Raw genomic sequence first — 12570 nt, 5'->3', positions numbered from 1 at the left:
TTATGGACATAAAAGAGTCACAAACAAGGACCGTTACTGTCCTGTACCCAAAAGGCTACTTGTCTGGAGACTCCCATCATTCACATTCAGACAAAACAAAGGTTTTAGGAAGACTAAGTGGGTATTTTTTTGGGATGGATGAGAGACTCAGATTTTAACGAGAAAACACCCATGATGACAATCTGCTCATGAAGAGAGAGAGAGTCAACAGGTTGCAATCTGTCTTTGGGTGCACCCACAAACACCCTCCTTTCAAAAGACTGCAGCAAAACCAGCGTGAGGTGGATCTTTTAAGAAAAGAACCAGGGTTTTCCTCTGCCTGGTTATCCTCCGATAATTCCTAAAGTTACATGACTGCCCCCTTAATTATAAACTTCATTTTTGATACTGCCTTTAATAGCAATCGTCTCAAAGTGCTTGAGAAAACAGAAAATTGAATTCCAAAGAGAATAAAACAAAGACGGTACACAATAAAAGAGAGAATCGATCACAAAAAATGTTGCTTAAGACGCAATTGTTCTGTACTATTCAAAACAGGTGTCAAAGTCAATGGCAGTTTTAGTAGAATAGCAAGATTTCACTGTGCAGTTCAGCTCTCAAAATCCAGACTACATATTCCCTATCCTCCTTACACCAATCATATTGTGCGTGATGCACTATGATACTCTACGGCGTAAAAATCAGTCAAAGATTTGTATCGTTTTCATTTTAGTTACTGATTATAGCTCTCCTAGTCATGGGCAATGAGCTTCATCACTACACAACACCTAAAAGAATCTCAGCAAAGACTGAAATCTCACAATCTCAAAAATGCCAACTCACTTGGGGCTTAATAACAGCTATGGTGAATCTCCCAGTCAGCTTTGTAATTTCTGCTGCATCTGCCATGCTTAATGTTTTTCTTTTCTACGCATGCACATCATACTTAGTATTTTTAAAACTTGTGCTACAGCGTACTCGCAGGAGGAAATTAAAAAGAGAGCAGGGTGATGCGCGAGGCCAAAGCAAAACAGACACCCAATTTTTCCCCGACAGGCCTGCACAGCGGATCTTTCGAACCATGTGCACACAGCAGTGTTTCAAACAGATGGATTATCCCAGCCATCACGCCCCGGTACTCTCAGCGGCCCTCTAAACCCTTTGACAGATAAAAAAAACCCCGGAAAAGCCTGCTCTCGCTCTCTCTCTCCCTGCATGCTAACAGATTAGCGCCTGCAATTAAAAACATTGATACAAATATTATACCTCCTCAGAAACTGAGCTCTGACTACTGCGGCTCCTAGATTATTCAAATCTGCAATTAAGCGTGAGCTGAGGAGGAGGCCTCAGGGAGGCACAGCACAGCTTTCCGTTGTGCCGGCTTTCTGGAAGTAGGTCACATGGACGGGACAGGAAGAGGGGGGGCTAACTGTGATGCAGGAGAATTGTGTTGAAAAGCGAGGGAGGCAGCCGCAAAGTCTGAGGTATTACTGACACCGAGGTGCAGGTTCCCCTCACAAACTCTGACGATTTAGCAATTCTGTGACTCAGAAATTTCCAGAACCCGTTCGCTCCTCAAGGTGAACTGTACAGGAACGGCCAATACGAAGTGCTGTAGCAGCTCATCCATCACATTTACAGATCAAATCGAACTTGACCCACTGCTGTGCTCCTCATAATTAACATTGCTTTCTCTTGACACATGAAGAAAGCCTAAAGGCTACTACTTGTACTAAAAAATAGATCCACCCATATTAACTGTTATTTTAAAATGAATAAAACAAAACTTTCAGTAGTTGGCCATATAATTGTTCTAGCATGAAGACAAAAACGAGTTCTAATACAGTATTAGAACAATCCTAAAATTTATGGAGCAATGCAAGAGCATTATAAAGTTAAAAATCAGCACGAGCTCTGCAGTACATTTGAGCACAGAGCTCTGCAGTGTGGAGGAGCACAGAGCTGTACAGTATAAAACAAAGGAAAGACCTAGTGTAGTAGTCTATGATCGCTGAACACAATAACCAGCAAATTTTTGTGGTGATTTTTTCGTCTTATTTAATTACAATGAATTATAATCTTTCAGGGTTTTTTGTCAAACTAAACCTCAAATCCTGAAACATTAGTGAAATGTGATTTTATATTCTCTGCACTGCATCCTCATAAAGTATAACATAAGTAGCTTTGAGACAAGAGACGCTCAGTTATTTTGTCTCTTACATGCCTAGCATGGCACCTGTCGCAATGAAGGCAGGATACTTCCCTTCTTACGGCACCTAGTTGCCTAGCAACAGGAGCATGACAATCATCATGAATAAATGCATGAAAAACCCCAGCTTGTTATCCTCTGAAATACTGATCACTCTTAAAGGGACAACACCTGTGGTTGAGCTGAGGTAACACTGGGTGGCCACTGGGAGAAAGATGTTTTTTCTGTATAGAGGAGACATACACAGGTGTTCAGAAACAGGCCAACATTTCAGTTACTCAATTCTGAAGTCAGTTTTCTCTTCAACCATGTCAGACACATTCTGCTACTACTTTTAATAGAACTTGTAAGGAATTCAAGTGTCTGTTATTTTAAGGAGATTTCTATTCCCCCCCAAAAAAACACTGCTTTAATCTGCTGTAGCTCATGAGGTATCAGGTAAAACAACAACCAGGAGCCTATTCAAACTTCTGAATAGTTTCTCAGGCAGCCAGGCCATATTCTACTTTTACAGCAACCACAGTAATAAGAAAAGTGTCTTTTGCCAGTTGGAATTTAGATACTGTATTAACAGTTCATTTTCAGAAGCTTAGATCTGCATATGTCAATTAACACAGCAATGAGAAGCAACCGAAGGATTTCAATGACATGTTGAACAACACTTTCCAAGGGCTGGTGAGTTTTTTTCCTCTCTAGATAATCAAGCAGAAAGGTAGCCACTATGTAACAACAACACCACAGGTTGTTAAATGGTGAAAAGTGCACATTGCTAACTGCACATTGCATATATAATTGTCGTAAACTGTATTCTTTTTCTATACTGAGGGCTGTGCACAGGGACTTTTAATGATGATGACATATTCATCCACAAGCCTTTGCATGAAGAAATGAATGCTGGAGATACTACAGTGGAAGTCTGCAGCAGGTTGAGATGGTGGTTCAAGCATACCTGTGCACACCTCCTCGTAGGTGGGGTTGGGCGTGATTCCTCCAGAATATCCGACCTGGGTGGAGAATACACCTGACGTCCTCCAAAACCTCCGTTCAGCACCCCAGAAACAGCCCATACCTGCAACACAGAACCTCATCTCAGGCAAGAGGTGATGGCAGGCTCAGGCAAGATGGTGGCTCTAGCCTAAACTACATTACCCAGAAAGCTGTGGAGAGGGGTGATGCCCTACCGCTATCAGTCACCTAACTGGTTGGGAGAAGATGTGAAGACATTTCACACTGGCTTTTAAAAAACAATGAAACTGAGGCTTCCAGGAGAAAAGAGGCAAAAGAGATAACAAAAGTAGAATGAAGTGAGAAGTAAGAGCAGAAGAACAGAGGACCCTCTGTGGACAAAACGCTAGGTGGAACTGTGAGTCTGTGTGAGGGTTGAATGTTTTGAAGCCAGTAATCAGCTCACACTGTAAATAAAAAGCATTACCTGGTACCTTACGGCTAAGATTTCAGTTTTCCTGGGATCCACATATTAAAAGATTGCTTGTTATGACTCCCCAACCTTCTGGCATGTCACAATATTATGAAAATGATATGACCACGAGGGACATGTTCCCTGCTAGAGATACTTAGCTCTTACTTACTTCTCATCCTTACACTGGCACAGTGGAGACAGGGAGAATCCTAACATCTCATGGCTGCATAAAAAACAATCAAGAACATGTATCTCATCATCTCCCTTACTCTATTTTTACTCCATTTTAGTTGATCTCTGTATTCTTTCAAGAGAAGAATAAAACCTCCTCCTTTCGTGTTAGTGTACTGCAGGTTTTCCTTGTTAATCCTCTCTTTATGCTTCCAACGATGAAGGCTCTTTAATAACAGCTAATGCAATCAGCCCACATTGATCGTGCCCTGAAAACAAAAGCAATCTAAACGGAGTTAACAGACCCACTTGAGCCTGCTCTCGAGACAAGCTGCAGGCAAAAGCTCCCCGTGCAAAAGGGAAAGCAAACTGCAGGCGCTGGGAAGTGCTCTCAGTGTCTGATCTTGTCTGTCTTACCGAACATGACCAGCTCCATCCCGTCAGGAAACGGCTCAACAGTGGGGTGGCCACTCACTGCGTGCTTTTCTGTGAGAAGAAAAGCAAAGACAAATAAAGAACTATAAAGTATTATAGAAGTTGGGATGAGGTAAAAAAAGGTTGGAATCAGACCAGAGAAGAGCAATTGGATACATTCCAGAGCTTAAGGGAATGCCCTGCACTGAAGAAGCTGAAATTCTTACTGCTTCATCCAGCCAGGGGGAGCTGGAGCCTATTCCAGCAAGCAACGGGCACAAGGCAGGACACACCCTGGACGGGCACACACAGACACAAACACAGGCACAAACACACACTTGCACCAGGGACAATTTACAGAGGCCAAATAATCTACCAGGATGTCTTTGGAATGTGGGAGGAAACCAAAGTACTCAGAAGAAACCCACACGAACACAGGGAGAACATGCAAACTCCATGCAGACAGGTGCACAATTTCATCCAGGACCCCAGTGCCGTATAGGAGGGCTGGGGGCACACAGAGGGTCACCGGGCCCCCCATCAGGTGAATAAAAATGAAAGATTAGCTCAGCCTCGACAGGGGCTCTGATTAAGCAGAATCAAAACAAGTGCTTTGTGTGATTCATGCTAAGATCATTACTTTGCTTTAACCTCTCTTGCGCTGTACCAATACCAACACCTTCCACCACTATCTGGAGAGAAATGACAAATCATCCATGCTCTCTTCTTCTCCAGTCTATCCCACAGAGATCACTGCCCTCCCTGCCTGGTACACACTGTGGGCACTGGGCCTGGGCTACGATGGGGTACTCAGCCCCCTGCCTCCTCCTGCTCTTAATTTGTAGAATCTCTAAAAACACAAGCCGGAAACAGTGGACTGGGGGCAGTGTGATCACAACCAGCCCTATTAAACTGGAATATCTTAAATCAAGCCAAACACAATCACAGATGTGCACTGGGATTAAAATAATCCACTCTGTGCTGAAATCTCAGACTTTGCTATTGTTTTACCCATCATGGCACGAACCACATAAAACAGTATTTTGCATTTGCGGAGATGTTAAGGGATAAACTCGAATGATCCCCGCGAATCCAAATAACTTGACGGAAGCGATTTGTTTTTGTTTAGATGTTAATCTCTTGAGGTGCACTTGCTTTTTTTATATTAAATGAAGCAATAGAAAAAAAAATCAGTATCCACCCCCCACCTTTCACTTGTCTCAGTATGAGGAGGCCAAACAGAGACAAACCGCCAGGTCAGTGTTGCTGGACAGGAGGCTGACCCTTGAATCCCTCAATTTGAATTAAAGCATGATCACCCCCAGCTGGCATGATGCACAGCAGGAATACTGCTGGGGATGGCGCTCTAAAGACAAACACATTGGCCCATGTAAAAGACAATCAAAACTGCACTCTGGAGCATGCAACAGTTGTGAAATCACCAGGGTATATAAAATCCAAAAAGGAAGCAGAAATGAAAGAAAAGACACTCTAAAGGCTTTCAGAACATGTTGAACTGCAGCTTACGAATAATTGATTAAAAAAGAGGAAGTCGTAAGTTAATTATTTAACTCTAGAGCACAACATCAAAACTTCCTTTTTTTCAAGTAAGGATATTGTTTTTTGGGGGGAAGGGAAGCAGAGATGAGACCATTTTTGTAAAAAAAAAAGTGAGACGGTCAAATATTCTTCTGTTTCACACCCTCTGACCCTTTGGAATCGCTAACCCAAACCCAGAGGAAGAAGTACAGAGTGTGCCTTTCTCTGTTTGCCCTTGCACACAGTGAGCTCAAGAAAGAGCTGAGCTGTGCTGCAGTGCTTGCCGAGATCACCGCAGGTTCACCGATACCAGCAGGTGACAGGAGTCACGTTTTCACGTCTCCCTGGCTGACTCAGTCCCCTCTACCCCCTGCGAGCAGCTCTCTGTAGGGCTGGAGGATCCTAGTCCCAGCTGGGCTAAAAGCAGACACAGCTCAGGCAGCTGTGGATGGAGAGGGCCGGGCTGCACTCTGAGCAGAGCCATTTGAACAGTGTCACTACCCCAACATCCCCAGTGTTTGATCTGGAGACTCATTTTCGCCGTGCTGGAACTCGAGGCTGAAACTCGTCTCTTGAGTTCGTTTAAGTTCATTTAACTAAAACAGCAGCCTCCAAAAGGAAGTTTACTGTGACAGACGTTTACAATCAAACACCACTTGAAAAGTGTCATCATGTACAGCGACAACCAAGCACAGAGAGATAAGGAATGATGAGCCTCTGAGAAGCTGCTGTAACCACTTGCAAACCACACAACTACTTTTCAGAAGAGGACTGTCTTCACAAATTTAATATATACATACAGCATGTTATATATTTTGCTGAAAAAATATAGCAAGCAGGCATGATAAATGACATAAAGAGAGCAAATGTTAAATTTGCAAGACAAGGCATAAAATAAAACTTCTTCAAGTATGAGGTATTAATTAATCAGCAGCCTGATCTATTAATTCTACTAAGCCTGTAATTAAATGGTTTGGCCATGCTGTAAAAACTGGAGTTACCAACCTGCAGACTTGCCTTTTACGCTGTTTCACAATTCCAGATAAACTGACTGATCAAAGGCAACACTCAATCCCTTACATAAAAATGTGCTATAATAAGACATATTCATTAACTACAGCTTGTAATTACAAAACAGCTTAAACCATCCCATCTCAAAAAATACTGTCATGCCTGGTGTTCAGTCAAGTGCAGAAAAGGCTACAATTTCTTTGGAATATTAAGGGAAAAGTCATTCACTTAACGAAAGGTATTTGTTTAGGCTGCTCTGTCAATAACACTGCTGATAATGCATGCATTGTATTGAATGAAAGCACAGCATATCAAGGATGCAAAAAGACAAAATTTAAGGATGTAAACTGCTCAGCTGTTAGAAAGAAATCATGCTGGTCAATACTAGTCCTTTGATTCCCATTTATTAAAGAAATTTAACTGAAAAACCATTTACCAAAAACTGCATGTTGAAAAAGAGCCAGGGAAAATAATAAATACTGTAGATTAAAATATGCTGGCACATTGCCACTTGAATGCAAGGTAAAGCTTGCCAGTTTGCGCATGGAAAAACTGGCAACAAATGTGTCTGCACTTTTTTCTTTCCCGAGCTAGAAAAGATGGCAGACAATCTGCTGACTTCAGCCATGAAAAACAAAGAACAGGAACGTTTGCTGGGAGCAGAGGCAACATGCAACAGATGATAAAAGCAATAACTAGCCAAAGAACCTTCTGAAAAATGGTGGTTTCCAGCTTGCTCTTTCCTGAAACGCAAAACGGATCCAATGTCACACGAAAAAATGCCCCCAATGTCTGCCAAGCTGTCTGTTATTGCTGCATTCTCCCAGTAACACACCCACCTACCCACCACCACGGCACACACACACACTTCCCCTGCCTCTCCTCCTTCAGTACTTCAGCTCATAGTCGGCTCTCCACCACCAGCATACCAACCTCTGCAGCCGGCATCTCTCCCAGTCAGCCTTGGCAGCCCTCCAGCCTGTGCCAGTCTTTGGTCTATTCAGTGCTCAACTGTTCCCTTGCCAGTCAATACAGTGCCAAACAGCAAACAACAGGGGAGAACAAGAAGAATAAAACAGAGGGAGTGAGAGAGAGAGAGAGAGACAGAGAAAGACAGCGAGAACGAGAAGCCTTTTCTTTTCAAACTTGAGAGGCAGGACAACAGCATCTTTTTTTTTTTGTAGTTGTTGTTGTTGTTTGTTTCCCAGCGACAAACATCCACCGGACATCTTCCCAGGGACAGCGAGACAGCCAAGTGGCATCATCCATTTTTTTTTTTTTGTTCACCTTTCCGGAATTTCTATAACCCAACCCATCCACCACCACCAACCACAAACCAACACCAGCCAGCACATCCCCGCTGCCCCCTGCACCACCCCCACCCTACGGGATCCTTCTCTTTTATCTCTTCCTCGGACGACTCTCGTTCCAGCCTGGCACCGTCTTTGTGCGACCCTCCCACCACTGCCCACGCGCTCTCCCAACACCCCCCTCCCTCCCCTCTCCCCACCACTACCACTGCCGAAATCCAGGACAAGTGGAACCGCATCCAAGAAAAGCCAGGGTCCCTGTCCGTCTCCTTTCTCAAACAGGAATCTCCCCTTCCTGCCTTTAGTAACAGCCTGGCTCTGGGCAGAAATGGAGGCTTGCTTTCTTATATGGCACCCACCCCACAGTGACAGCACAGCATCATGGGATACCGATCATTTTGGGGAAGGGTGGGGGGTTGGGGGGGGGTGGGAGAGAGGAGAGTGGGGTGAGGAAGGTGATGTTTGAGGTAGGAGGTAAGAGGTAGGTGTTAGCAAGAGAGGGGTGAGAAGGAAAATTGTGTCTATTTTCTTGACTGTTTGGCATTGAGACAACGCAGGAGCACTGCTGCAGAGGAGCTAATGAGCGCAGAGTACAGAAACCTGATCTGTAATCTTCTCACAAACAACGGCTGCTGCCAGTTTCTTTATTTTGCTCGATTTGTTCAGTCTGATTCAAGATAGTCCACCGGGGCAGCCTGCTCTTGCGGAGACAACCTGTTGCCACACTGAGGAGTCACGCTGGCGAAGTCGGCTCTGCTCGGGCAAAACAACCCGCAAAAAGAACAAAAATGTGTTTCCGCACACGTGCCTCGGAATACTGGTTGTGTTGTAAGTGTCTGCAAGGAAGCTTGTGCTGGTGTGAGGGCTGCCCTAGAACTGTAAAGTTTTTTTTTTACATGAATGAACCAAAAATGTGGGCACTGTTCATGGTAGGACACAAACTCTCAACCTTATGTGCCGTCTTCAGATTACCCCACTGCAACACAGCTGAAGCACACAAGAGAAATCTGCACGTGAATGAAACAACCCCAACTTTTGGAACAAAAAGGCTTTCTGTTCCAAAGTCATGCTAAACAGATCGGCCGCCAGAGCCGGAGCGTGTGTGACACTCCTAAAAGAGAAATCGACAAGGAGGAGAGAGTGGCTGGAGCAGACTGCCTTTTGGCTTCACCGGATTGCTAATCCGGCGATTATTTTATCAACGCAGAGAAGCAACTTCCTGGGAGGGTCTGTAGGTGTTTCTTCACATAATACCTTGTGCCCTGCTAACAGGGCTATTTTAACCCACACAGCTACAATAAGGATTTTGCACAACTCGTTTCCAAAGAAGAGAGTTGGGGAACTAAAGCTATGTCACACAATTCTTCAGGCAATCCCATGGTGAGCTGCTGTTATGCATGATCAGCAAGTCAAGGTACAAAGTCTTGATTCATGGTGAGATTGTAAATCTTCACACAAAGAACAGCATACAGTACTAATGAGACTCTTCACACAGACTTTATGACTTGGACTTGTTTATCGTAAAGTGAGTCACAAGAAATATTGCCCCTCAACCACTGTTACACATTTACCCTGCTATATTTTATTATGATGAGAGCATAAAGAAATATCTTTTTTTTTCAGAATTGAAATTTTTCAGAAAAAGGTATTAACTCAAGTTGTTTGTTTAAAAAAAACACTGGGATAGATGTAGTTCTCCACAGTGTTAAAGGAAACACAGAGCAATGAGTAATACTGAGTAATACTCTGGTGCTGTGTTGGGTCGGTACCACATGTAACTCCGGGCATTTAGGCCAAAAGGTCTTGTCTTGTCTTGTCTGAGCAGAACACCTTTTGCTACATGTTTGCAGTATCCCATAAATGTTCTCTTGCAAACTCTATGCAGGATCTGAGATGGGTTTGCCAGTCAGCCACACAGGCCATCCCTGAATGGTGACCAAGTTGTTGTTGACTCATAGACATTTTCTCCCAGCAACTGAACTGTGGAGCTCTTTAGAAGTTGCCACTGGCCTCACTGTAGCATCTCTAACCTCTCTTCTCCTTGTCTTGTTGTTCTACTTGGAGGGACACCATGATCTAGGCAGTGTGTGATACACCTTCCACTCCTTCATGACCAGCCTCATCAGGCACAAGGAGCGGAGCGGTGGCTCTGTGGCTAAGGATCTGCGCCTGTGGCTGGAAGGTTGCCGGTTCAAAACCTGCAGCCGGCAGAGGAATCCTACTCCGTTGGGCCCCTGAGCAAGGCCCTTAACCCCAACTGCTCCAGGGGCGCCGTACAATGGCAGACCCTGCGCTCTGACCCCAGGCTCTCTCCCTGTCTGTGTGTCTCATGGAGAGTAAGCTGGGGTATGCGAAAAGATCATTCCTAATGCAAGAAATTGTAAAGGGTTAATAAAGTGATGTTATATTTGATTTCTTTCAAATTTGTTTTACACTCTTCTCTTGAGCTGTGCCTTTCTATAGCTTTGAGTTGTTTTGAAAGCTCCTTCCTCTTTATGGTTGAATCTCTCTTTGCAATTCACTTCCTGACTGAGGTAGCACAGCAAAGGGTTTGGACACTTCATGACTTTTCCATTTTTCTTTCAAATCATCTGTTGACTTCTGTTAGTGTTGCATTGATTGTGTGGAGTAGGTCATGTATTATTAATTCCTACTTCAAAGTGTCGTGATTACAGGTTTTAAAGCAACAAAATGTAAAAAGTGTGTAAGGGACTAAATACTTTTGAAAGGCACTCTAAGACCTTGAACAGAAGGTACTTTTTTATACAAAAGGTTGTGGGAGTATGGAACAAGCTACAAGCTACCAGCCATATTGTTGAAACTGATACCCTGGCTTCTTACAAGACACAGATGAGCTCTGTTGATCAGTTCAATGGCCCCCTCTCACTCACCTGTAACCCTGCAATGGACTATCATGACCACCCTTAGTTTAGTAAATGTTACAGAAACTGGGAAAAACGCCCCACTGTTTAGTCTTTTATGGGTCACCCTTTTGTATAAAAGTGAAACAGATGGGGCCCAGATACAAAGCTGCATTTCTGCATTAACAACATACAGGGAATTGCAGACATCCCACTCAAAGACGCACCAAATCCACTATGACACTTGACAGGGCAAAATATCCCCTTTTGCTATGAGATTATAATCAGTAACTCAATCAAATCTCTGCCAAACCTGCAAAACAAAACCTCACATACAAATACATGACTAGTTACAACATGGGAGTACTGATGTTTCTTGTTTGAGTTACATTAAGTGTACTTGCTATAATAATATGCACCATCAAGCTTTAAAGTTAAGCTGAACTGTGGGTTAACAAGCAGTATCATAAGAAGCCTCTTAGTCCTACGTATTTGTGAAAATTGACAGATTATTAATTTGCAACCTATTTTATGGAGGTGCATCATAAAAACAAAAAATTATATAGTGCACTTGCCACAACCCATCTTTCAGATGAGCGGTTTTTGGCATGGAAGCCAATGTTAATAGGCAGTTAAAATTGCCCAGCCCTGTTTTAATGACGTTTTTGATGCGGTTGTTTTTGCTGTTGCTTGTGTCTTTTCATCATTTGGTGCCAGACTTCCAAGGCTGCAGCCTTACTATTACATCATCTGGTGTCAAGAGCGTCTAGTCAGGACCTGGAACAGACATCTCTGACGCATCTTACAGTACTTGATGCACAAGGCAAGCAATGGACAAATCCTAGGACTAGATTTCAAAGAGGGAGAGGTATTGGGAATCTTGGAGAGGAATGTTTCCACCACAGTCTATGAGACCTGTATTAAAACTGAGAAAGTGCTCTCATATGGTTAAGTCACTACAAGTCTTCCGTCAGCTAGCAGGATGAGCCTTATAGTGCAGGGGTAACTGACCCAAATCTCTGATCATTGATAAAGGATTTGAATTTGTCAACATTTCCTCTCCTTGTTGTGCATCAGCATTGCCTGTGCTCTCCCGGGCACCTGCAGGCTTACAGTGTTTTCATGAGACTCCATCAGAAGCCTTAATTCTGCTGCTGGATCTTGTGGTTCAAATAAGCTGTGTAGCACCCAGGATGCACGTTCTTTCTTCATTACTAGTGCACCTTATACAAGCCAACTATGGAACCAGAATTTTCAAGTATGGAGGTTGCCTCAACAGGAACATGTTATTGTTTCAGTTTCACTTCATGTCAAAAAAGCTCAGAGGGCACCCCTAAAAATACTCACTGATGATCCCCCAAAATGTACAAACAAATCCACTACGAAACTTGACAGGGCAAAATATCCCCTTCTGCTATGAGCTTATCATCAGTATCTCAAGTCATTAAATCTCTGCCAAACCAGCAAAACAAAACCTCACACACAAATATGTTAATAGTTACAAAATGGGAATAGTGATGTTTCTTGTTTGAGTTACAGTAAGTGTACAGTGAGATGTAAGTGTGAGATGGACAGGTGCAGTGCTGCTTCTTCAGCTGCTGTGACACACTGATTCATCTCACCTTAGCACAAAGCTCCTGACGACTTGCTGCTGAA

General features: G+C 43.5%; 1 protein-coding gene across 3 annotated transcripts in view; it reads right to left on the bottom strand.

Annotated features, from left to right (window-relative positions):
• Nucleotides 1-12570, bottom strand: part of msrab (methionine sulfoxide reductase Ab) — a 51468-nt gene that overhangs the window by 29925 nt on the left and 8973 nt on the right. The window contains exons 1-4 of one of the 3 annotated variants that reach the window (XM_088932140.1): nt 7677-8373; nt 4197-4265; nt 3778-3831; nt 3138-3257 (exon numbers count right to left, since the gene is read on the bottom strand). In XM_088932140.1, coding sequence (XP_088788266.1) covers nt 3138-3257; nt 3778-3784 — 127 coding nt within the window. In that variant the 5' untranslated portion in view covers nt 3785-3831; nt 4197-4265; nt 7677-8373. Of the gene's footprint in view, nt 1-3137; nt 3258-3777; nt 3832-4196; nt 4266-7676; nt 8374-12570 lie in introns of those variants that run through there. The other 2 variants (XM_088932139.1, XM_088932141.1) reach the window with 2 other exon arrangements.

Source organism: Atractosteus spatula, chromosome 14 (genome assembly GCF_055471065.1).
Source record: "Atractosteus spatula isolate fAtrSpa1 chromosome 14, fAtrSpa1.hap1, whole genome shotgun sequence".
In the NCBI taxonomy this organism is placed as follows: Eukaryota; Metazoa; Chordata; class Actinopteri; order Semionotiformes; family Lepisosteidae; genus Atractosteus; species Atractosteus spatula.
The sequence above is the reverse complement of the archived record's forward strand: the minus strand, read 5'-3'. Positions and strand labels throughout refer to the sequence as shown.